This window comes from Rhinichthys klamathensis, unplaced genomic scaffold, assembly GCF_029890125.1.
Source record: "Rhinichthys klamathensis goyatoka isolate OS25496 unplaced genomic scaffold, OSU_Roscu_1.1 h1tg000217l_1, whole genome shotgun sequence".
NCBI lineage: Eukaryota > Metazoa > Chordata > Actinopteri > Cypriniformes > Leuciscidae > Rhinichthys > Rhinichthys klamathensis.
The window spans coordinates 520,508-547,026 of NW_026606742.1; the positions used below are offsets into that span (position 1 = coordinate 520,508).

The 26,519-nt window shown below is 39.1% G+C and overlaps 4 protein-coding genes across 5 annotated transcripts; 1 reads left to right on the forward strand and 3 right to left on the reverse strand.

Moving 5' to 3' along the window:
* The first annotated feature begins 10,035 nt into the window (after positions 1-10,035).
* Positions 10,036-13,300, forward strand: si:dkey-211g8.8 (uncharacterized protein LOC108004533 homolog). Of its 2 annotated transcripts, none has more exons than XM_056264190.1 (6): positions 10,036-11,000; positions 11,083-11,176; positions 11,416-11,482; positions 11,743-11,814; positions 12,127-12,196; positions 12,285-13,300. In XM_056264190.1, exon 6 carries the CDS (start codon positions 12,348-12,350, stop codon positions 13,116-13,118), a length of 771 nt encoding a protein of 256 aa, XP_056120165.1. In that variant the 5' UTR covers positions 10,036-11,000; positions 11,083-11,176; positions 11,416-11,482; positions 11,743-11,814; positions 12,127-12,196; positions 12,285-12,347; the 3' UTR covers positions 13,119-13,300. The 2 variants fall into 2 exon arrangements, with proteins under 2 accessions (XP_056120165.1, XP_056120166.1); XM_056264191.1 differs by having other exon boundaries at positions 12,288-13,300.
* Positions 13,301-14,216: 916 nt separating this feature from the next.
* si:dkey-211g8.6 (uncharacterized protein LOC794045 homolog) lies at positions 14,217-16,601 on the reverse strand. The gene is made up of 2 exons (XM_056264153.1): positions 16,342-16,601; positions 14,217-15,334 (listed from the first exon to the last, which is right to left on the reverse strand). Exon 2 carries the CDS (start codon positions 15,292-15,294, stop codon positions 14,308-14,310), a length of 987 nt encoding a protein of 328 aa, XP_056120128.1. The 5' UTR covers positions 15,295-15,334; positions 16,342-16,601; the 3' UTR covers positions 14,217-14,307.
* Positions 16,602-19,950: 3,349 nt separating this feature from the next.
* si:dkey-211g8.7 (uncharacterized protein LOC794123 homolog) lies at positions 19,951-20,918 on the reverse strand. The gene has a single exon (XM_056264160.1). The coding sequence runs from the start codon at positions 20,875-20,877 to the stop codon at positions 19,951-19,953; it is 927 nt and encodes a 308-aa protein (XP_056120135.1). The 5' UTR covers positions 20,878-20,918.
* A 2,068-nt stretch (positions 20,919-22,986) lies between these two features.
* On the reverse strand, positions 22,987-24,548 carry si:dkey-211g8.9 (free fatty acid receptor 3). Its single transcript, XM_056264161.1, has one exon. The coding sequence runs from the start codon at positions 24,016-24,018 to the stop codon at positions 22,987-22,989; it is 1,032 nt and encodes a 343-aa protein (XP_056120136.1). The 5' UTR covers positions 24,019-24,548.
* Between the last annotated feature and the right edge of the window lie 1,971 nt (positions 24,549-26,519).

A 26,519-nucleotide genomic window follows, 5' to 3' on the forward strand; every position in this document is an offset into this window, starting at 1 on the left:
ATTTCTAAAGTCTAAACTAATTAAGTTGAATCGAAACTGAAACTGCAGACGTTGGGCTCGTGCATCTCTCATTCGGTCCAAAGTTTCCATATTTGCGATGTAGCCTAACATTTGGATGCTTAACTATTTATGTAAAGAAAGCTTCATGCTTCAGTCCCAATATAGGCCTACAAGTATCAGCATCTTCACATTTGGAGAAATGAGATTGGAACAACAGCAAGTCGACAGTATATGATTGACCGTCACTGCCTTCATAGTGTACAACAGACAAATTAAATTAAGCAGAACTTTTTATAAGTTCGGTGATTATTTTATTTTGATAATGAACAGGTTTTGATGTCAAATTAGCAGTGCTAGAACTGACATATTGTGCGCGCACACGAGACGCCGGCGCGAACACTTGGATTTTTCCTCAGCAGTGGAAACAAAGGAATACTCTTATTTATGGTCATACAGATAAGAGTACATCATTCAAAATGGCAAAGTGTCTATTTTTTATTTGTGTATAATTAAAAATGACTACAAAATGCCATGCCTTTTAAAAATAAAGAACACAACAGGATGCGCGTTCTGCCGTCTCTGTCTCCTTTCTGGCGCACGTGCCCAAAAATCGACCAAAACACAGCGAATACTTGACGCACAGACATAAGAAATATAGATAGATTATCTATCTATAGAAACCTTTAAGAGCCTACTTTTTTATTATTTGACATTAAATGCATTATATAAGTCACTTTGGAATAAATAGCAAGTTTTCAGATGCTAAAGAAAAGATGACTTATAGTCGGGGGAAAACGGTAGGCTGTTATAAATTATTTCGCGGACCCCCTGGCTATAGTTCACGGACCACCAGGGGTCCGCGGACCCCACTTTGAGAACCACTGCCCTAGAAGGTACCCCTTCTGATTTGAAGTTGTGGTCCTAGGCCCTTGAGCAGGCCCAGGTAGGCCTTTCATTAAACTATGTTTTTGGAGGTTTTCCTGTGGAACATATAGCTTGGGCTATGACCGTAGGGAATGCTGTCACTGACAGCCCAGTGTGACCTGAGGGTGAGTGGTTCTAGCATCTCACTGAATTGCTGGTTCGGACAGTTGTCACTGCCAATGGGCATGCACTCCCCTTAGCATGGCGGCGTGGGTATATAGTTCCCCAAAGCGTCATTCGACGCAGTGCGAGTTCCCTTTCAAAAGGGAACGTCTCACGTTACGACTGTAACCTATGTTCCCTAAGAACAGGGAACGAGACACTGCGTTTTCTTGCCATGCCTCGGGGCCTGCCTACCAAACAGTCCCTTCAGACGAAAGGATATTGTCATGTTTGCAAGGCGCCCTTCCAAGTTTATACTTCCAGGTCGCATGTTAATCATTTACATTAATGATTCACAGGGTGTCGCCGGTCAATGTGATTGCTGTGATTTGATTGTGATTTCAGACACCTGTCACGCCTGAGGCGTTCCCCAAAGCGTTATTCCACGCAGTGTCTCGTTCCCTGTTCTCAGGGAACATAGGTTACAATCGTAACCTGATAAGTTTTATTTCAGTTAGCCTAATAGCTGGTTTGATTTGCATTGAGAGATGATCTTGTGGAAAGTACCCCATGCCTAACCCTACTAGTATTTATTCGTAAGGTACTAGTGGTTATTCATTAGATAGGCTACTAGTACTTATTCGTTATGTACCAGTGCTTATTCATTAGGTAGCCTACTAGTACTAATTCGTTATGTACCAGTGCTTATTCATTAGGAAGCCTACTAGTGTCTTTTTAAAAGATAGCCTAGTACTTAGATACTACTTAATCATTTAATGGTACTGATTCATTCATTAGATACTGATTAGATCATAGAACTCATTATACTATTAAGTTTTTACTAGAACACATTCATTAGTACTTATTTACAGAAACTGGTACTTATTCACGAACTACGAAATCACGAACGGGATAGTTCGTGATTTCGTACTAGTACTTATTTATATAGTGACTAGAAACTCTTCTTCTGTTACTAACATATTTCAATTTTTCCCCATTGATTTATATGGGGATCTGTCATTCAAATATCAACTATTCAGTTCTGACTAGTATGTATTCCAATTGTGACTAGTACATACTAGTAGTTATTCATGAGGTACTAGTATTATTTAGATACTAGTACCTATTACTAGAAACTAGTACTTAATTATGAGATACTAGTACTTATTCATTAGATACTTGTACCTATTAAATACACTAGTAGCCTACTTATTCAATAGTTACTAGTACTTATTCATTAGATACTAGTACCTATTAAATAGATAGGCTACTAGTACTTCATTAGATACTAGTATGTATTCATTAGCTAGTACTTATTCAATAGATACTATTTATTCCAAATGTTACTAGTAAGATTTTTTATTTTAAAAGTAAGATTTTTAATTGAACTCTACAGTGGCCATTCTGACTAGTCTATGACGGGGTAAAAAAGCAGTTGTGACTAGTAAGATAAGAAATGTTACTAGTAACAATTAAAAAAGATACTGAATAGGTACTAGTATCGAATGAAAATTAATTGTATATAATAAATAAGTACTATATCTAATGACTTAGTACCAGTATCTAATGATTAAGTGCATGGAAAACGTACTCGGTTACCTAACGTAACCTCGGTTCTCTCTAGAGAGGGAACGAGTATTGCGTAAGTTTAGCTTACACTACGGGTAAAGTTCATCTTTGCTCGAGATATTGAAGCCAAAATTATCCTTAATTTTGTATATATTGTCAACGCAGTGCAGCAGCTGCAGATCTAGAGCAGGCTATCTAGCGTGCTCATTGGCTGCCTTGCAGCAACTGCAGCAGCCTACCAGTGAGTCTGGCGTGACGTCACGCCCAATGGTGGCGCTTCGCGCCCACTACGCGTCACAGCCCGCGCAAGGGGGTGTGGCTTAGCGTATAAAAGTGGGGCTCAGAGGCTGCTTCCCTGGTTTTCATGATCTGAAGCGAAAATCGCTTGTGGCGCCAGCACGGCCGGTTACGCAATACTCGTTCCCTCTCTAGAGAGAACCGAGGTTACGTTAGGTAACCGCGTACGTTCTCTTACGAGAGGTTCTCTCTTATTGCGTAAGTTTAGCTTACGCTACGGGAACACTTTGTCAACGCCGTGCGTGCCCAGCATCCACTCTATGAGTCCCAACCCGGGGAACATTGAAAGTGGGAAATTCAGGCGGCCAGCAAGCGGGCCGACACATGTATAACATAAGCACCCATGGGGAATGCAGAGCGGCGGCGCCGGGCTGCATGTTACATGTAAATCAACCCATATTAGTGCAGCTCAACCAGGAGAGCTAATGTTGAGGTAGAACTTCCAGATTATAGAATCTCACAAATGTAGACGGGGAGGCCCAGCCCGCCGCCATACAGATGTTGTGAATGGAAATTCCACTGGACCATGCCCATGACGAGGCCATGCCTCTTGTGGAATTAGCCCTTATGCCCAGAGGGCATTGCAGACCCTTTGACGCGTAGGCAACAGAAATCGCGTCCACTATCCATCTGGATAGGGTCTGTTTCGAGGCGGCGAGACCTTTGGTGCGCCCGCCAAACGAAACGAAGAGCTGCTCGGATCGTCTGAAGGGGGTGGAGCGCGTAACATAAGCTCTCAGTGCCCTGACAGGGCAGAGGAGGCTGTCGCTGCTCACGCCGTCGGATGCTGGCAGAGCCGACAGAGAAATGACCTGCGCTCTGAAGGGAGTGCCAATCACCTTCGGGACATAGCCATGTCTCGGTTTGAGGATGACTTTAGAGTCATTCGAACCAAACTCAAGGCACGCTGCGCTAACAGATAGCGCGTGTAAGTCCCCCACACGTTTAACTGATGACAGAGCCAAAGGAAAAACGGTTTTGAGCGAGAGCTATTTTAGATTCGTTGAATCTAATGGTTCGAAGGGATGCATCTTTAGGGCCTCTAGGACCACGGAGAGATCCCAAATAGGAACCGAAGGTGGGCGCAAAGGGGTTCATCCTTCTGGCTCCTCTTAAGAAGCGGATGACCAGCTCGTTCTTTCCTAGCGACCGGCCTTGCTTCGACTCAGCGAAGGCTGCAACGGCCGCCACGTAAACTTTGAGCGTGGATGGGGACCTGCCCTTATCCAGCAGCCCTTGAAGGAAACCGAGCACCTGCGAAACCTCACCCGTTCTGGGGTCCAGATTTTTGTCGGTGCACCATTTGGAGAACACAGACCATTTAGACGCATATAGCCGTCTCGTAGAGGGGGCTCTAGATTGCATGATCGTGTTTATAACTCCTTCTGGCAGGATAACGGGTATCCGTTGATCAACCACACGTGCAGAGACCAGCGCTCTGGGTGGGGATGCCAGATAGAGCCGCGGGCTTGAGAGAGGAGGTCCCTCCTCACCGAAATCGGCCACGGGGCTTTGTGTGACAGCCGTGTTAGTTCCGGGAACCAGGTTTGGTTCTCCCATCGTGGGCGGGTTATGAGGAGCACCGGGCTGTGCGATTCCCTGATTCTCTTGATTACCTGTGGTAACATAGAGATCAGAGGGAAGGCATATAGCGGGCGGCTGGGCCAGAGTTGGGCCAGCGCATCCTCGTTCTTTGAAAAGAACACTGGGCAATGAGCGTTGTCCTTTGACGCGAATAGGTCGACTTCCGCTCTGCCAAAGAGGCGCCATAACAACTGGACTGTTTGGGGGTGTAAAGACCACTCCCCGGGGGGAATATTGTCCCTGGACAGTCTGTCCGGGCTGTCGTTCAGGATCCCTGGCACGTGCGTCGCTCTCAGCGAGCGCAGGAAGCACTGGGCCCAAACGAGGAGGTGTTCTGCCAGATCGCAGAGGCTCCTGGATCTGACACCGCCCTGGCGGTTCACGTAGGACACAACCGACATGTTGTCCGAGCGGACTAGAACGTGTTGGTCCTGTATGAACGGGAGGAAGCGCCTCAGCGCGTTCTCGACCGCCAGCATCTCCAGACAGTTTATGTGAAGGCGTTTCTCTCGGTCTGGCCACAGGCCAAAGACCGGTCTGCCCTCGAAAAGGCCGCCCCAACCTGAGTTGGAGGCGTCTGTCGAGATGATTTTCCGGTGGGAAATCGCTGCCATTGTCACCCCTGCTGGTACCAATTGGCCGCTAACCAGGGCTGCAGAGCTGAAATGCAGCTCTGAGATATCCTGATCCGCTTGTAGCCGCGCGTCCACCCCTGACGGGGTACGCGGGCGTTCAACCAGCGTTGTAGCGGGCACATGCGCAGTAAGCCCAGCTGAAGCACTGCTGCAGCTGAGGCCATACAGCCCAGCATCCTCTGAATTTTTTTCAGGGAGGCGGTTCTGCCCTTCTGGAAAGTTGCGGCTAGGTGTCGAACACGGCGCTCTGTCGACAGCTGATCCTTCATAGCCAGTTCCATCCCTAAAAAGGAGATTGACTGGCTGGGCCGTAATGAGCTCTTGGTCCAGTTGACCGTGAGACCCAATCTTTCCAAGTGACTGAGTAGCATAGTTCTGTGAGATACGAGCTCTATCTCTGACTGTGCTAGAATCAGCCAATCGTCCAAGTAGTTCAGAATTCGCACACCCTGACATCTGAGGGGGGCGAGCGCCACGTCCATGCACTTCGTAAATGTACGGGGTGCCAGGGACAGGCCGAACGGGAGGACGGTGTACTGATATAGGCCTACCTGGCCGTCGAAGGCGAATCTCAAGAATGGCCTGTGACGGGGTATAATCTGTATCTGAAAATACGCGTCTTTCAGATTGAGAGATATAAACCAGTCCTTCGGGCGAATTTGCGCGAGAATCTGCCTGGTTGTAATCATTTTGAACGGTCCCCTCATGAGAGCTTTGTTAAAAAATCTCAGATCTAATATAGGCCTCAGGCCTCCGTCCTTCTTCGCTACGAGAAAATAACGGCTGTAAAAGCCTGACTCGCTCAGAGAAGGCGGCACCGGTTCTATAACTCCCTTGCACAGCAGTTTGGCTATTTCTGCGTGGAGTAGATGTGCTACTTTCGCATCCACTGTCGACTCGGTCCGAGCGTGAAAACGCGAGCGAACTGTAGTGCATAGCCCTGTCTTATTGTGCTTAGCACCCACTCTGAAACCCCTGGAATGGCTTCCCATGCTTGTGCATGTGCTAGGGGGAGAATGGCCTGCTCTAGGTCTGCAGCTGCTGCACTGCGTTGACAATATATACAAAATTAAGGATAATTTTGGCTTCAATATCTCGAGCAAAGATGAACTTTACCCGTAGCGTAAGCTAAACTTACACAATACGAGAGAACCTCTCGTAAGAGAACTGTGTGGCATGAAAGTTGATTAACATTTCTTGTAAAATATGCAGTGTTTCAAATATAAACTGTAGGAATGACCCTTCTACATTTTAAATGTCACATTTTCATAGATTGTATATTCATAGAATAGTTTTTGTAAAATATCTTAAGCAAACAATAACTGTCACTTTTACTGTAAATTTTGTCACTGTGACGGTTATATGTATTGAAAAAGAAAATCATTGCTTGTCTTTAGTGATAATTGTCAATGATAAATGTTTATGCTTCTGACTATTACATGACATTTACAGCAGTAAAAGACGTAATAATTAATAATTGTAATAAATTTAAACAGTGGTGATGTACAAAATTCGAACTATTTGTAAATAACATCATAGAAGATGTTCTGACATCAATCTGACATCTTTTTACAGATACAGTAAAGGACGATCTTCACACATGCCTGAAAAAATGGTAATTTTTTAAACAAAGGATTTTTTTTATAGTTTTCAGATAACATGCTAATGATCTGACTTGTATAATGATGTGGTAATGCATTATGCAGTTTCAGTTTTTATTTCTTATTTATTTAGGGGAAAAAATATAATAATTAAAAAAAAATTCTTAGTAATCCATCAGACATATATGTGCATTGTGGATTAATGTAATGTAACAAATATTTCAAAGATAGCCTACATCAGAAATTTAACAATAAGTTATTTATAAATTTACAATTTAACATTGAATTCTATTAAAGACCCCCTTGGTGAAAATCCAGTTTTTGATGTTGTTTATATGTCTGTGTTTTTTTTAATATATGCTTTAAGATAAACTATGTGCAAATTGATCTGTCAATTGCTGAGTATTTTCTCCTTAACTGCAGCGTCCAAAGACTCAAAAATGTGGTTTGGAACCGCCCCATTTTCTACCGTCACAAACATGTAACCAATCCTGTCAACATGCTGAGCGGGGCCTTTCTCCACTGATTTTCTATGATGTTCAAAGCGTTTCTAAGGATGTTGATTTTTAGAAGGCAGCTGTCTGACTCTGAAATGGCAAACGGGAAAATGTAACATTAGCAACACATTATTAGCTATTAATAACGTAATCAAGTCAAAGGCTAATCTGCTATGTGTCTGACGTTGTAGAGAGAGATACATAAAACACATTACCATACTTAGACTTGTAGACTTCTTCTGAATCAGTTTCTGATTCAAGCATGGCTTGAACAGCGTTTATACAGTTGACCAAGTGGATCAGTCCGAGCTGGTGCGATTGAGTGGAGGCGGAGACTTATACACCACATGTTAAATGAAGCAAGGGTTCAAGCATTCAAGCTATTTTAAGGCATAAAAAAATAATTTTCCCAGGAAAAACAATATTTAATTATGTCATTTTGATGCTCAATAATGAGTTTTAAGAGATACAATTATTGACTGCAGCCTGCAGGGTGACTTTAAGACATGAAAACTGAAATTGCAAATGCTTTGTCAAAGTGGAAGAGTTTCTTTTTGCCTTTTCTGTTCTTTGCAAATGGATTTTAACTTCATTCCATCTTGATTTAATCCTTTGCAGGAATTACAAAGAGGCAAGAAAAGGAGGGTGGCTATCAATGATGAAGGTAAGAGCAAGGAGTGCAGAACCACGACTGAATTATATCACCATCATCAATGCTCCGTACCAAAAAAGATTCACATAGTTATAGGCAGTTTACCAAAAGCACTATCGCTAAGCAAGACCAGAGTCTTCTAGGACAGCACTATAATATGTTCAACTTGCATTATGTGTTTCTGTTAATCAGAAAAAACACATTTGGATGAGATGTGCCATCATCCGAAACTCCACTGTCAAAACCAGTGTTGCTCCAAGGATGGAAACAAGAGCAACAAAAGTGCAATGGGTTTGTTTTGTCTTGTCAAATGTTTAAATGCTACCTTTGTACTATATGTTTTATACTGTGTACCTGTTTCAAGGGTGGTTCCACAATTGCTCTCTAGAAACGGTGGGTTGAATATCCAATTTATGCACTTTAGATCAAAAGATGGGCTACTTAAATCCAAACAATTCATTTTTTTTACTGGTATAATATTAAAGTGTGATGTACAACTTTAATTATATAATACCATTCATATTTTAGAAATATTTAAAAAATAATATATTGAATATATTGTAAAATATATATTTTAAGACCTATTCACAATTTATGCATTTTTCAAACCCCAAATAACCCAGTATTGCCAATGGGTTAATAAAAGAAACCAAGCATTTTCTAGAGAGTTTTTTCTTTCTTTTTGTGAAGTCTGGTTGGATGGAGATGGTGTATTTCTGGCTGCTGAATTTAAAACAAAATTGATCATACTAACAATAATACTTACTTTGATTTGGCATCATTTAAAGCATATAGACTGTATGTGAACAAATGTTCTTGAAAACATTAGGTTTTTGCGGCCAGATGTACAGTACATAGCGCCTACAGAGAGTCATCATTCTTAAAAAAAAAAAACATCAATTATTCTATTTACAATACAGGATTGAAATGTAAATAAGTACATCATTAAATCATTTATACAAAAATGTCAAATGAAGATAGATCATGGAAATAAAAAAAGAGATTGAAATGCAAACTGAAATGGCTTGATAAGTATTCAACCCACTCTTCCCATAACCAGGTGAACATGACACCTGACATCTCAAAATTCCATTCCATCCACCAGAAAGCTAGTAGTCAAGGCTGCTGCATTTGAAAAGTCCCTACAAACCCGACAGCTGAGGTTGCTACAACTGGAAAACTTTTCTGGAGGTCACCGACAGCTTTGAAGAACTACAAAATATGCTAAATCCGGCTACAATGTCTGAGGAAAACAAAAACAAATAGCATTCTAAGCAATCTTGCAGCCACATTGTCTTGGAGGAGGCGGGGCTATAACTCATCCCTTCTCAGGATCTTGTGATGAACACTGGCCTTTTTTATGCCTTTACGACCGTGCTGACGAATAACGTGGCCATTATCGTGCTGCCAGTGCCAGCAATATGACCAATGATGATGATGCGCTCCGATCCTCAACAGTTTGCTAAGGAAGATTTGCCAAGCTAAATGAGGAATACAGTGATGGACAAACCAAACTGTCACCAAGGTGTTGATACTTATCAAGCCATGTTAAGATGTAGTCCGTGCTTGAAGTGGGATGGTACTAATGCGGTACTGGCAATATCGTTTTATGCAGTGCCAGAAATGATTCTTGCTAGGCGTATACTCTTTGCGTGTCCTTTGATTGACACTGAACCTGCAGGTTCACTGGCGTGCATGACATGCGAGCGCGGAAACGTTAGGTCACTTTTCACTTCAAGCACTGGATGTATGGATATGAAAAGGGTGGTACTCTCTGAAGGTACTCTGTTCAAACTGTAATACTTCTTTCTTTGGATCCAATCATTCAAATGGAACCACCTTTTAAACTACAAATTAATAAAAAACTACAACAAAATGACCAGAGTACATTTTATTAAAAAAATAATTAAAAAGCATTTTTTACCTGGATACACGAACTGCAGCGGACGTGTCGGTTACGCGCGAAAAGCAGTCCAAAGACGGGGCTACGCAAGGGAAAGCCACTGCAAAAATGTAAGTGCAACCTTCGGTGAGATTATACTCCAATTAGGATACCAAGGACAATACACCTCAGTTGCCCATGCTGCCATATAATTTTGGTGAATGAAGATGGACTCACCAGTCAAGAAAACAAAAACAAAAATAAAAAGCCACATCATCTTAGAAGATTTCAAACATCCCTGAAATGAGGCTATTATTCATTATTTGAGAGCAAAAGGAGTGAGAGATGTATTTGGAATGAGAACCTTTGCAGAAATCACGAATATTGGAGAATCTCTTGCAACTTGCAGGCAACGTTATGAAAAATGAATACCCATCAGTATGCTTTATACTGGAGGAAACACACTTTCTCATCCCCTGCCTTGGTATAGGCAAGAACAAGTTTTTGTCAAACACTATTTTGTCAAATGTTTGAGATACAATAGAAGAAGAATGCAGTGGGCAAAGGACTAGATGATTGCTTTCTGAAAAAGCAAAGCTTAACCAACCCTGTGCCAACACATTATCAAGGACAAGAACCTCAAGCCATTTGATCCCCACTTTAATATCGCTGAATGTATTGTATGATGTGGAATCTGACTGTCTGAAAGGGATGTTTTACTTGGCAACAACATCCAAAAATGTATCCAACATGTATGGCAGCATGTATCCAAAAGCTTCCATTCAAAATGATTGGGGATACTTCTCCTGTTTTGAAGAGAAGGAACTGACGCCTTTTGAAAGTGTATTAATGACGCACCTCATGATTCAGTTTCTTTGAGAAAATGTTCTGCTTCAGCTTTTCTTCCTTCATGGATTCCTCATCATTAAAACTGGACCACGTTGCAGCATGGGCTCTGAACAGTTTCTCTCTATGTTCTTGTTCTCGCTCTCAAGAACATGCAACGAAGAAGACTCATCGAGGATCACACGTACGCAACCATCCACATCACCTTCAGCGTTCCGCAAATTGAACAAAAAAGACCAAACAAAGAAGACCATTTCTAGGTAAGAATAATGTGCGATTGTGATTTATTTCTTTTTTAGTTTAGTTTAGCTCTTCAGTAACCGTCATTAATTTTTCAGCATCAACAAAGCAGTGAAGACCTCTTCTGAAAATGCAGTCCCAGTTGAAAACTCATCTTCCAAAAGCCTGGAGGTAAGTAACATTTAGTTATGGAACTGTAGTTTGATAATGATAACAAAAAGACTCATTTTGTCTTTTTGACATCAAACATCAGGGCTGTGATTCAGAGGAAGCATGTTTTCCTGAGATCAACCTGAATGCTGGGCCTTCATCTGAGGAGGATGACACAACCCAACTTAACAAAAGAGGTCTATTGTTATTCATATGTTGTTGCTAAATGTTTCATGGCATTATATGAGGATACATAAGTTATATTCAGCACTCTGTCAAAGCATGTGTAATATTTGACAAGTACCTTTGGAAGAATGCTTGCTAAATGATAAAGGCAACTGCATTGCTATCATGGACTGGACAAAAAATATGAACTTACAGGCTAAATTTGACACAATAGAGAATTTGAATTACTTCTTCCTTGCCTGTTAAACAGATGTTCACAAGATCACTTCGCTGTCTCGTAAAGAGGAGCCATGTTTGTCATCTCTCAAGTCACCAAAGTAGGTTCTTTAACTCCCTCAGTTTGATCATAATCATTTACATAATTGTATGAAGTTTAAAGTATAATTTCTCTTGGAGGTTTATACTTCAAACTCAAACATTATTGTACCTCAGTTTAGTTTTTACTGTAATGAATTTGGCAAGGCAGTTAGATGGCAGTTGTCCACATGTTTGTATGTTGTAAATGTATAGCAGATGCATGTTGTAACCTATATGATATTGTTGTCTGCTTCTATATACTGAACCATTTTTTTTTCAGGAGACCTTTATTTAACTGTCCACCTAAAGACAAAACTTTCATTGCGGGAAATGGCAAAAGGAAAAGAAAAGAGTAAGCTAAATCAAAGTTTCTCAACACTTTTATTTGAGATTGACTCTTGCTTTCCTTTGACAAAAAAGTAACAAAAACATTTATTTAAAATACCATCTGTTACCCAGAAAAAAAAAATCCAAATTAAAAATGATTTACTCATCATGCATAACACAATCTCTTAATAGATATTGACTCTTATAATAAGATTTTTTTTTTCTTGAAATTGATTATCACTAAATATGTTATTTATAGTCATTGCTGGTCAAGATTATTTACATGTTGTATTTTATGAGGCTACTACACAACCTAACTAGTGTTTGTACATTTTAGTGACTGCAGTCAGCCTGAGGACTACGAAGAGCCTGAGATAAGCTCATGTTCGGAGGAAAGTGGGAACAATGTAAGTTAGACCTGTTGTGCAATTATCATTTAAATATCAATATCAATACTGACTGTGCAAACTCATGTTTTATTTTTCAATTTTATAGCAGTCTGATCGTGAGCGGAGTGAAAGCAAGCCACAAGTCGTTCTGTCATTCGAACTAGAGGTTATGAACAAGAAGAAGTTTTTGAACGATACTCCTGATACCTTTGATCAAAAATCAGATGATCAAAACTCCACTGCAAAAATACCTGACCAACCATATGAAGTGCGTACGTCCTGGGAAGGGTGTGCGGTTCAGAAAATTGAAAACATTGCTGACAGGAGCAACGAAGACTTGGACTTAAACAACAACGGCACGCCCATCAGAACAATAAATTTTTTCCACTATGCCAAAATAATTATTTTTATACTTGAATTTTGGTATAAACAGGAGAAGCATGATATCATCTTATCAGTTGGTAGATTCACAATTCGGTTGCAAGCAAGCGATCTGTACTGTTGTCCAGTCCAAAATGATGAGAAAGATGACAGAAATCTTAATTATGCAACAATGAAAACATCAAAACAGTTCAATAAAAAGTATTCTGAGACAGTTTGGAACTACATGGTGGGGAACCATGACAAAGTTCACTCTTATGTACAGACCCCTCAAGATGCAATTGCAATATGTGCCATTTTGTTCTCAGAAGTGATTAGGTATCCTGACATGTTTTTCCACAACATCTTAATGATGGCGCATTATAAATCGTGGAATGAGTTTTGTGACTATCATCCCATGGTAACAGGAGGATCATGGAAAAATCAGGGAAAGACAGAAAGGTCGGAAAAGTCCAAGGTTGAAAAAAGAAAAGATAAAAACATTTTGTCTTGTGCTGAGAAGATATTAAGGGATGAGGGAAAAAGAGACACTCTATTCCAAGTTACCTCCACAGTTTGAAGAAGCGCCTTGGAGAACACACTCATGCTCATTTCTTTATGTGCATAAGCCAATGATAATGTAAATATATGTAAATTTGGGGGCTCTGTTTGGGAAAGGCTTTTAGGGTATGGGAGCTGAACACGCAGCAACCCTCACCCAAATAGGGCCCCCCAATTTATACTTTTCATAATGTTTATTTATTTTTAATATTTATATTTATATGTTTTATACTTGTATATTAAACATGTTTTATATTTGAATTTATTTATTGTTTCTTTAATAAAAATGATTTATTTATCTTGTTATTGTCATTTTGTGACTGGTCATTAAAATGTATTAAATGGGAGGGGTGATAACAATTTGATGTGAAAAAATAATAAAAACATAACTGTAGGATTTCAATAACAGTAAGACAATAAAATGAAACAATCTGTGCTTTAAGAATTATTCATTAGACATTTGTTATCAGCAAATGTAAATATTGTGCCATCATTAAAGAGTCCAAAGGCTCAATATAATGAAGTCTGCATAGGTAAACTTTGGTTATCAGCTCCTTCTTTAATGTTGTATGCTAACACGTGAACACACAACCCATAAATGCACATGCTTGCTTCTGGTAAGAAAGTCACCTCCATTAATGGGTTTTTGACATGAAATACTTTTGGAAAGAAAACATACACTGTTGTAAATACAATCAAAATTCAGTTTTTGTGTATCAAAATTTCACATTTACTTCAGAGTGTTATACTTGGCAATTCTTTGTTAATGTATTTCTGAGTGAAAATTGTATCTTCTAGACCAATTTTTCCCCAGTGTATCCTGAGGTGTGACTATTTTGTGAATTACTTCATAATTATAGTGCTTGCAGCCTTTATGACCTCATATTAATTAAGACTAGATTGAATATTTGTACTTTTAAAAAGTAGTTAGTCACACCGCAGAACCAAAATGAACTAACAAAGTCAAAGTGGTGAATTCATATACATTTTATTCTGATCATTTATGTTGGGGGAGTGGGAGATCATCACAGTTCTTCTCATAAATAAATCCATTTTCAAACCGAGTTTAATCCAACTTTCTGCAGGAAATTCGCATTCTAGATTTAATTGAGATTTAATTTACCTCTCATAAAGTAAACTTCACAGTACATGCACACAACACTTTCTATAGTCCTAAATGAAAGGAAATACTCTCTGTGTCTCGTTGCTCACCCCAGGTCAATAGGTGGGTTTGTCTCCTTGTAGGCCTCAGGTTTGGAAGGGCCAGAAGGACAGCATCTTCTGCATGTCACGATGTGCAGTTTCTCTTTTAGACCATTGACGCATGCTCGTATGGCACTGCGAACGGCAGCCGAGGAAAAATAAAAGATGATGGGGTCCAAACAGGCGTTTAGGGTGCTGGAGATCAACGCCAAGTGACGCCACCCCTCGCTATTGTCGTGGATGAAACCAACCACATGCGAGATGTTATAGGGGCTGAAAGAAATGGTGAAAACCAACAGCGTCCCAACCGCAAGCCCAATGGCCCTGAGTCTACGACGTCTTCCGAGATGGGGCAGCTTGGAGAGAATTCGAATGAAGTTTATGTAGCAGAAGCAGCAGATGAGGAGGGGTATACAGAAAAGCATGAGAAAAAGCTCCAGACGAACAGGAAGTAGAATTTTCAGCTGCTCTTTGGTGAAATTATCGTAGCAAATTCTCACGTGGGGATTGGGCTGTAGCATGCTGTTGCTCGAGTTCTCACTCGAGTTTATGTATGGCACGATGTACACGATGCTGAGGTTGAGGGATCCTAGAAGCCAGAGGAAGCAGCTTGCGATCACAGCGTTGCGCGGCCGGCGGCCTAAAGCGTACCGGATCGGAAACGCAACGCCTAGATAGCGTTCTATGCTAATCGCAGTCAGAAATAATGTGCTGGTGTAGATGGTGGAAAAGAAAAGGAAACTGCTAATGGAGCACAGGTAAAAGGGAAGGCTCCAGTGTAAGTTGTCAATGGCCTCCTTCATCTTGAAAGGCAGGACTGCGAGGAAGATGAGGTCAGATATTGTCAGGTTTAGCAGGAGAATGTCAATAGGGGTGGGTTTGCGGTAAACTTTTCGACAGAAGGTAAAGAATGCTAGGATGTTGGCAGGAAGGCCGATCAAGAAGGTGAGGATGTAGAATAACAAGAGAGTGTGGTAGATCAACTTGGCCATTGGTCTGTACCTCACAGATGGTCAACAGGTGGTAGAAACACTGTGCAGAGAACAGAATAGCAGGAGTCAATAAGATGGTGATAACAGACAAATTGAAAAATAAACCCACTACGTTTTTTTTTTATTATCCGTGGTTAATAATGATCAAAAATGGGTTTAATAAAGCAATTTAAATAAAAAATAATGTTGAAATTATCTCTAAATTTACTTACATTTTGAAACAAATCCAGCCAACAGAACTGTAAAAATCCCTGGTGACAGTGACAATTCATACTGCATGATATTATATGCTATAATGGTTATAACAGGATATTTCTGCAGTTATGGGCATGGCTCTGTTGACTTAAAAACACCTCTCACTAATTTAATTTTGTTTGTATTTTAGTATAGGCTATACATACACTTTTTCAGAAAGTCATGAAATTTCACACCTTTTTTAGTGTCATTACCACTAAATTTTAAATTATGCATTGTGTTTAATAGTATTCTGCGATGGAAATGACACTAGTGGAAATTACATTTTTATAATAAAATGATTGAATCCTTAGTCTTGCAAAGTTTTTTTATCGTAATTAAATCCTTAATATCATTAATCATTAATATAATTTGCAAAATCATAGCTTAATAGTAGATGCCACACAATAATAATGACATTTACTCTGCTTTTACGTTGTTTTCTTCACGTACCATGTTGCTAATGCTCTTCATATTGCATCCTTGGCAACAAGTCTACTAACTTTATTAGAACAAAATTGTACTGTGCTGTGGAAATGACGCCAAATGTGGTACAGTCATAATTTCTGAAATGTTTATATAAATAATTTTCATACAATAGAAATCTAAATTGTTTATATTTATTTCACTCTTTAGATTATCTTAGTTTTAAACAAGCATTATTGATTATTGACAGTTTTAATGTGATCTTCCTATAACAAAGATTGCATTTTTTTGTTTTTTTAATACAAATCAATCCTTGCAGCATTCCTACAGTGCCTGCAGTTGAGGGAATATTCTGTTCAAGAAGTATAATGAACAAAAAATACTCACCTTTACAATGTAGGAAAATTAGGATCCTCAGCATTTTGTGTCTCATCAGTTTCACAAAGTGTCTGCAAGCTCCCTTCACCTCTGTTCTAGGCATTTCGACTGCATAATTAGACTACGTGATGTGTGCAACGTCTCAAAAGAGCGGAAATTTAATCAATTCGGAGCATAATCTGCAACACTGAGGCTCATCAAACAATGTCTCTTGGCAACCCCCCTGGGAACAGTCAGTGAGAACACAGGAAGCTGTCATAACTGCCACGTGTGTGTGTGTATGTGTGTGTGTGTGTGTGTGTGTGGGTAAACACTACGTGGTGACAATCCCCACATAGATGGCAATATCCGAAATCATTATCCTTGTGGGACATTTTTTGATCCCCCATGAGGAAAACAGCTTATCATATAAGTGATGTTATTGTTTTTTGTTTGTTTTGTTTTGTGTGTGTGTGTGTGTGTGTACATGGAAATTTTGTATTAATGTGAACGGATTCAGCTGTTAGGCAGTTTGCATAGCATCACGAGATGAGAGAAGGCATTAAATGACCTCATGTCTCAAAGCACATATCATAATAATAAACAACTTACCGAGCTCTGACTTGTACCACCTGACTGCTGCAGATTCATTTCGGTGTTGATAGTGTTGACATAGAAACACAAAGATCTGAGTCTGAGGACGTGAACAGCTCCTGGTAGAACGTGTCACCTGTTGCCATCCTGTAATTATGGTTATGACATGGCGTGAATGCAGCATTTGAGCCTGTTGTTTTGGTTCAGGAAGAGGAACTGTAAAAGGTGGCTGCTGTTTGTTTGTGGTGCTCTCGGTGACTGGCGTCTGTCTAACTCTGCATAGCCTTAATATAACGCAACGCACTGATGACGTGATGTCTGTGCAAGCAGGGTGTGCGGAGGTATGTCCAAATGCAATGGTTGATGGATGAACATTTTTTTGTCCTGTGTGCGCACAGAAAGATGAGACATGATACAATATGAGACATGCAGCGCTAACCACTTCTTTCTTCTATCCTTTTCTTTTGGTATAGAATAAAATACCAGTTCGGGGTTCCTCTTTCGGCTGTTGTTGCAGCCAACTGCACAACATATTGCAGGCATTACTGAGACCGTCGGTCGTAAAGATGACGGCACAAAGCGGAATGAGCTTGGCGTGATGTCCCTAGCCTCTGTAGTCCCACACTTGTTAGCAACCGTCTTTGTAACAAATAAAAAAAAAATCACGAGTGAGGTAATACTGATGTATTTTATCACAAATTAGTCCAGGCAAAGTAGCGTTTTACGACAGACTAATTGTAAAAGAGTTTTTTGCAGCTTAGATCATTTCTATGAGGTGTCCAGAACAACATACTAATGCCGCATTCCAGGCAACCTGTAACCCGTGTTTTTCCAACCTTATACCCGTGAAAGTGCACTGGAACGGCAGTCAAACCCGTGACTTCCCACCCGTAAACTCGTAGTAGATCGATGTACTCCCAGTTAAGCTCTCACGTCACATAGCCCGCGAAACCACACAAAACAACCAACGGATGCAGTGTTTCTGCTCTAACGTTATTTATCCGCAAATGTTGCATTATCAGCACAGCAGCTATTCTAGCGTTAACTAGTTTTAACTAGTTTTCAATCCATTGAGTGCAAGGATAAGTTAACACCAAATACATTTCCAAATATACAAATAAAGTAAAATAAAAGGTATAACAGCTTATCCTGCCTTATGCGCCGTTTTTCCTCCTCTGTTTCCCTCAAATAAACAAGGAGTTTAAGCACCTTTGGCGACAGAAATTATTACAAATGCGCATAAGCCCCGCCATGCTGGTTTGTTTACATCTAGCAAAGTCTTGAGTCGTGGTTTGAAGTCGTGATTTACGTGCTCAAAAACCTGCCTGGAACGCAGCATAAAAGTCCTAAGAAATCCTAGTTGAGGAAATATGTTTAATTCTCATCAATCCGAGATGTGTGCCAATATGGCCAGGCAACAATACACCCCAATGGGGCTATTTTTTACCTTTACTCCTATCAAAATTAAACTTTACACAATGAAAGTACCCATTAAAAGTAAAAAATTTTGTATTACAAGTTTCTTTGAAAATGAATTGTAATATGCAAATGAGCTATACACTAATCGAATATGCCCAAAATACACCCAAATAGGCTTAGTTTTTACATGAAAAGTAACTTTTTTTTTGCCAACTACAAAAAGAGAGGCAAGTGACCCAGGTAAGTGTGGCAAGTGACTTCAAATGTATCATGTTTATGCTTACTGAATGGACATGAATGTGTTCGTTATTTGGCCCCTGTTTTTTTCTACTTGTGACTTTACGGCTTCTTGGCCATAAGTCAATTAGGCCTATAGTGTTGAGCTCATTTGCATATTTAAAATAGATTTTACCAAGAAACTAAATACATACCTTTTTGTTTTACAAGATACTAACTTGTAAAACAAAAATGTTACTTTTCATGTATACTTTCACTGTGTGAGGTTTGATTGTGATAGGAGTAAAGGAAAAAATAAGCCCATAGGGTGTATTTTGGGCATATTCGATTAGTATATTGCTCATTTGAATATTCAAATTCATTTTCAAAGAAACTTCTAATACAAAATGTTTTACTTTGCATGGATACTTTCATTTGTATAAAGTTCTATTTTGATAGGAGTAAAGGAAAAAAATTGCCCCATTGGGGTGCATTGTTGCCTGGCCATATTGGCACACTTTCCTCAACTAGGATTTCTTAGGACTTTTAGTATGTTGTTCTGGACACCTTATCGAAATGATCTATACTAAAAATCTATTTTTGGCTCCAAAATGAGTTACTTTGCCTGGACTAAATCAATTCAGAGCTGCATTACACTGGGCCATACTGTTATCTTACTTAATGCTTTAACAATTTTTTTAATAATAATAATAATTCTTTAATAATTAGGTTGATTGAATAAATATGTTGATTGAATAAATGGTCCATTTGCTGAGATCAAGCTATATTGTATTTTATTATTTTATCTAGCAGATTTATCGGTCCCACTTTTTACTTAGGCCTATTAAAAACATGCACCACTCTAACAAGTGAGATTTCAATGATATTTTGACCTCTGAACTAGGAAATGTCCCTGGTTTACATTTCAGAAATCTGGTCCCCTTAAATAAAAAAGTAATAACAATAAAAGAGGTCAAATAAAATATGTGCATACAAAACCAGAAGCTTTTAATATGTGTTTTTAAAAATTATAAAAAATTTCATTAAGTTGCTTCTGAACTTCTATCACCCTCTTTTCTACCACCCTGCATATTGCTGTTACCGTGGTATTTTTACCTGTCAAGCAGCAGAAAAGCAAGCGCAACATCTGTTTTCAAGCTTTACCGGTGTTCACGCTCATAGTTCTTTTTTGAACCTGTGAATGACTTTAAATTTCAATGTTTATATGTGAATAAAAGCCTAAATTAAATCAATTCCACATATGCGATCGCGTCTCTTCAGAACTCTTCACCTCTCAAATCATATAAATAGCTTTATGATCTCTTTATGAAGTTTTTGAAGTGCCAAAGTGGTAGTTGCGTAGCTATCAATGGAGGGACAGAAATGTCTCAGATTTGATCAAAAATATCTTTATTTGATGTTTTGGGTGAACTGACCCTTTAAATAGGCATAACACCGAAAAAAAAACTTAGCACATACTTTGATTGCACTTCTCATCTCCCTAGAGATACAGAAAAATATAATAGGATCATAACATGCATTTAAAGTGCTCAGGATTAAAGCTGTCGTGCGCCACTTTGGATTTTCTTTTTTGACGAAGGCCACTACATGTGATATATTGTAGGGTGCAAAACAGCTGGCGAACACAAGGAGAGTTCCCAGAGCCAGTCCAACTGCCCGGAGTCTACGTTGTCGCTTGATGAGTGGAAGCTTTAACAAATTACGAATGAAATTGATGTAACAGAAGCAGCAGGTAAGGAGGGGTAGAAAGAAAAACACCACTGCTAAACCCATCTGCACTGGAAGCAGTTTTGCGAGCTGTTTCTCTGTGAAGTTACTGTAACATCTCTCAGTTTGCTGATTTGTGGTGTTGACCGCTACACCAGAATCCGTGGATACTGCCTTGTAAACAAATGTAAAAATTGCGGCAACAAGCACCCAGATGACAACACATATAGGTATTGTATAAATGATTCTCTTCGGACTTCTATACTTAACTGGAAACGCTATACACACATAGCGCTCAGCACCTATTGCTGTCAAGAACAGGCTGCTGGAATAGACGGGAAGTAAGTAGACAAACACATCGGAGCGGCACACACCAGAGGGCATTTTCCAAACCATGTTATCTGCGGCCTCTTTCATCTTGATGGGCAGGCAGGTGAGGAAGATGAGGTCAGAAATAGCGAGGTTCAGCATGATAATGTCAATGGGGATGGGTTTAATGTGAATCTTGCGAATGCATGAGAAGAACGCCAGCACACTATTAGGAAACCCAATCAGGAATGTGATTATATAAGTAGCAAGTAACACCTCCTGAGGTGGTTCTTCTGACATTGTTGTCAGCTTGTGGTAATGTTCTTTACTTTAGAAAACAGCCCTGCAGGTTCAGCTGAAGACACCACCTGTAATGTATACACTTATTTTAAATGTATTCTCGTAGTTTTTTTCAATATTATTAAAACTATTGAAAGCTACTAAAAAAGTATCAGCTGTTTTGGTTTAATATGTGACTTACCAAGATATATTTTTCTGTTATCAGTCTTGATGAAATCAAGAGACAACGGGTTCCTTTGATATGCCGTTCCGTGACACTCAAACCACCTGGACAGCATATAAGCACGCTCTAAGATTTGCATTCATCATGTTATGAAAATGAGTTTATATTCATAATTGAGCCACTGTTTTTTTTGTTTTTTTTTACTGCACGACACGTCCATACCCTCAGGGCTATACCCATTAGCTAATGCTAATAAAATTACACAGCATCAGACTGGTTTATGTTCCATGATCTGTGATCAGCAACAGAGCAATTACTTAAAGTCTGGAGGCTGAAATAAAGTGATTTTTTTGTTATTGTTATTCACACTCATGTTGTTGCAAAACCTGTATTCTTTTTGCAGATTTTGTGTAACTCTTGTGTGTAACTCATCTTAATGATCAAACCAAAATGACACAAAAACACCTTAAAGTTATTTAATATTAGTCAATGTTCCCAAAAGTTTATTGAAAGGTGTTTTGATCACTATGAACTGTTTGCAAGAGCAGCATAAAGATTAATCAGAATTTGTCCTATATTGTTAAAAGCATAAAAGATTGGAATGACAAGTATTATTTCTTTTATTATATTTTAAATGACTATTGCATACAACTTTTTAATATTAATTTAATGTGCTGGGGTCAAAGTACTGAGAGCTTTTGGAAAAAAATGCTGTACTGATAATACAAATCAATTGAATGTGCAAACAAAAATATAAATGAAATTAGATAAATGAAATTGTCAATTCGAATCTTTATACAATCAGGTTTAGGTAAAGTTGTGGGTTTCTGGTAGTTGAGAGTGAATCAAACAGCGAACAATAATTAGCATTCTTCAGATTCAATTTTAATTAATAATTAGTATAATTCTGATGCCCATATACAAATTACAACTAATGGTGAAAGTTGATGTAAAAGCAAAATGAGAGAAAATGCAAATCAGCAGGGTAACATTATTGCACTTCTATTATCTTTTACATCAAAATTTGACTGTTATCACTGCTGTTTTTATAGTCATTAAACGCAATAAGTCAAACGGGTGTATTCCAGTCCAACATATTTTCTAAAACATCTGAATATATTTAAAGACACTCACCAAGACTCTTCAGGTTATAGGCTTCCTTCTCGTTTTAAGTACCAACTTTTAACATGCATGTTTATTATGTCACACAGGGGACGTACCTTATTCCAAACCACAAACTGTCACATGGGTTTTTATCCACAGTTAGTGCGTAATGTGAAAATAGAAGACACTTGTTTTGTTTTGTTTTGTTAGGCCTGTAAAACCTGTAAAATGCAGAGGTGTACACATTTTAAAAACATTTATAATACTGCATGCGGCAACTTAAATTTCATTCATTCATAATATCAAAAAACTGAAAATGAAATAATACCAGTGAATGTAAGAGCAATTTAATTTATATATACAGTGCCCATGTTAAACATAATACACATTCACATTATTTATTATAGCAGAAATAACAATTACAGAATAAGAGTTTCACAGAATAGGTACAAATTAACATGGTTCATTATCGGTATTTAAAAATTTCTAAAGATCTTCTTGCATGTTCAAAGGTATTAATAAAAATTACTATTTTACAATATTTACTAATTACATTTATTTACTGTAGTTTATACTTTTGGATAAAATCACTGAAAAGTAATGATATAATACAGAAGCAACCATTAGTGAATAGGGGAAGATGTGCATAGACAGCTGGTGTCTAAAAACAATTGCTGAATTTTAAAAGAATGTGCACTTTCTCATCCAATATCTTTAATGACCACCAAAACATTATCTTACAGCTCATATCCTTCCCCTAAATAGGTCTGTTTGGGTGACTCATAGATTAAAAAAAAATTCCATGTTCTCATTTGCTCCAGGAGTGTATGGCAGCACCCTAATCAGGTCACTTTTATGGACGGGTCTGCTTTGTTTGCTCTTGCTCTGTCATCTTTAGATTCTCCATGGCTTATTATTGACATTGCCTGTGTAGTTGTTGTTTGAGGGTTCCTGGAAGCCATACTGCAGTGATGCTGATGCCACAACTTGCATGATGCGTCTCTTCTCTTACGGCACAGCCTGTCAACCAAATCCCTCGGCGTCCACGGCGAAAGCATCAACATAACCACGGGCTCTAGAAAGACATTGCAGGAGCTGGACAGCATGGCTTCACTTCTCCACTTCACATTAGTGTACAAGACAAAGCCTACCACGTGGGAAACATTGTAGGGTCCATAACAGACCACAAATACAACTAATGTGGAGAGTGCAATGGCTAATACCCTTCTTTTCCCACCAGAGGGCAAAGAAGAGTGTCTGACAAGCACAAGGCAGCGCAGCGTGCAGAAAGCTGACAAAACAAGTGGCACCAGGAAGAGTAGCAGTGCCATCTCTAGGCGCAAAGGCACTAGCACATCCAACTGCTCCTGGGTGAAGTTTTCATAGCATGCAGAGACATTATGCTCAGATAAAGACACAAAATGTCCCCCTCCTTCGGCAAGATAAGCAAAACCCAAGTGCAAGAGCACTAAAGCCCACAAAATGGCGCTCACTAAGCTAGAAGTATGGGCCCGGCGGTAGAGCTTGTAAGTTATGGGGTATGCGATACTCAGGTAACGGCCCACGACGACTGCTGTGAGGATCAGACTGCTACCGTAGACCGAGGAGAACAGAAAGAAGCTGTAAATGGGACAAATGGCAGCTGGAAGCGCCCAACCCTGGAGCACCGTCTCGGCCACTTTGACTGGCATCCACAACACTAGAGCGAGGTTTGCCACACACAGGTTAAGAGCGTAGACCACATTGGGAGTGGCGCCGTGTTTTCGAGCCTTACGGATGTACACGAAAAGAACGAGGAGGTTGCCGGGAAGTCCAAGCAAGAAGGTGAAGAAGTAGATCAACATCGAGACATAGCTGAACGCAGTCAGCTCCATGTCAGATCAATTTCTAGATTTGTTGCTCAATTAACAAATACCAGATACTCCTTTTTACAGGCTCTCCATTGGCCTCCAGTATTCCCTCGTTATTCCATGCGGAAGAATTGCCGTTCCCGAATCAAATAAAATGCTGAATACCTTCCAATCTGTGTGAGAGAGAAAAATAGATGAAGACAATGGAGAAGTTCGTATTTGCACGGAAGTTTGTATTTATTTGGAAAGCACAAAGTAGGGTGGGGAGAAAAAGGGGGCGTGGGAGGGGTGTAAGATGGGTGGTTAGTGCATCTAAGAGCTTGAATTGGTCTGATATGAGGCAAGGGGATGGGTACTTAATGTAGCAAGATGGCATTTATATGGTCTCATGTTGCCGTATTTGCCCTTGGTGCACACGTCAGATCAGGCCCCTTTAGTGAAATGATTCAGAATAATTGGGCTTTACAGGAAGCCTTGCCCATCCAGCCGTGACTCGGTCACATGAAATGAACTGGACGGTTAAACCATTAAAGCTGTAAACTCACTAAGAGACTGTTTAGGGGTTTATCATTCAGCATTGACTATTGCATATAATGAATTAACTTGACGCTTTTATAGCGGCATGCAAAAGGCCTTTGGATCTGTTTATTAAGCATGATCATACTGGCTGTATATCATGCATCTTTATCTTTGTGTGTGGGTATATATATATATATATATATATATATATATATATATATATATATATATATATATATATATAACTAAACAATTAAAAACAGTGAATTTTGTATATTCTAAATATTTTTATTCAAAAAAAAAAAAAACCTCAAACCACCCAATCCTACCACATCAAATTATGTTTTTAAACACGCTGAGCATGAGAACTGAAGAAAACAGAAAGCTTCAGCAACAATGTACAACCTCAATTTTAGGTTTACAATAATAGCAATAAACAGAAAAAAACAAGTAACACCAAAAGTAGCATCTTAGTCTTTACATAATGGCATTTAAATATGAACTGATCACACGCTTTAACAAAATGTGATCAACCATGATTTGAGCTCTGTAATATTTGCCATGCATTTAAACTCGTAGGGAAATATCTTCCTCCCTGTTATTTCACATAGACTCAAATGGTCCCATTTAGAGACATTAGTATAGCTATTAACTTCAACAGAATTGATAAACCCTCACCAATGGATTTGCGTAGATTTTTTTTGTCACCCATACTTTTATCTCATTCATCACTGAGAGTCAAAGTCCAGTCTAAATAGAGCCTTTCATATGACATTAGCTTCTCTTCCCTCACATAAAATAAAAATCTGTTGACAGATGGATTGTTGGAAAGAACTATGAAACCAAAAAGACCATTTAACAATACGACAAAATGATCCACATGTGGATTGCGAGTTAGTGTGTATTTATTTGAGGTTGCTCCACTCTTAATCATAAAATCAAATGAATGTTTGAAATACTATACTCAAAGCTCATTACCACATTAAAAAAAAAAGTTGTCTTAAGATTGGTAAAGACATGGGAAGAGGAAATAGAAATTTATAAAATACTGGAATCAAAAAAAAAAAAAATACATTTTTTTTTTTTTATGTAATCATTAGGTTATCAAATAATTATTCATTGTATTGAATTTACCTTGTTTAGTTGTCCCTGACTAGTTTCCACCCTCTCTCTTGCCAATTAAACTAGCCATTTTTGCAGCTCTGGCTGTAGCAAAATTGGTGCTGGTAACTCAAAGGTTCTGAGTTTGATGCCTAGGAATGCAAGTCCTGAAAAAATGTATCCTTTGAACACACTGTAAGCCGCTTTGGATTACAATGTCTGCCAAACATGTAATATCTACCCTACTTCCTCTTTATTACCTCACCGGGACTGGGCAGAAGTTGCTAAAACCAAACTGCTGTCACTGACTTATAAATGTGTATGATCCTGTGTCAATAGGGTCATCTGTGTGACGTCAAAAAAGTTGCAGAAGTTCCGAACAAGCCATTGGACTGATGAGGACGTTTTGAATTATGATTTTGACTCTTATTTCAAAAGATTAAGTAAAATTTGATTTCCCATATGACTCTTTTAAATTTAGACCACATGTGTCAAACTCTACTCCTGGAGGGCCACTGTCCAGCAGTGTTGCTCCAACCAGCTCTAAAACACCTGTCTGGAAGTTATCCTGAAGACCTCGACTATTGAAGCCAATAATCGGTTGGTTGAAGCCAAACTGCTGGACAGTGTCCCTCCAAGAGCTGAGTTTGACACACCTGACTCAGGCTATGTTCACACTGTCGGTCCAAATCCGATCATTTTTGTATCCGGATCTAAATTATTGACTGCCCACACAGTCGCAACTGTTTCAAATCTGATTTGTGTGTCCAGTGGCTCTCTTTCGCCTTCCAGAATATCTGCACTGGTTTTCGCGGCTTTATTCCGTGCTGTCATCTCGGTCATTCTTAAAATTCAACATGTCTCCATTGTATTGTAATTTTTTAGCGCGACCGGCATATGAATAA

What these genes read in the sequence shown, in the direction of transcription:
- si:dkey-211g8.8 (XM_056264190.1), top strand. Translation starts at nt 12,348, where the DNA reads ATGAACAAGAAGAAGTTTTTGAACGATACTCCTGATACCTTTGATCAA.
- si:dkey-211g8.6 (XM_056264153.1), bottom strand. Translation starts at nt 15,294, where the DNA reads ATGGCCAAGTTGATCTACCACACTCTCTTGTTATTCTACATCCTCACC.
- si:dkey-211g8.7 (XM_056264160.1), bottom strand. Translation starts at nt 20,877, where the DNA reads ATGTCAGAAGAACCACCTCAGGAGGTGTTACTTGCTACTTATATAATC.
- si:dkey-211g8.9 (XM_056264161.1), bottom strand. Translation starts at nt 24,018, where the DNA reads ATGGAGCTGACTGCGTTCAGCTATGTCTCGATGTTGATCTACTTCTTC.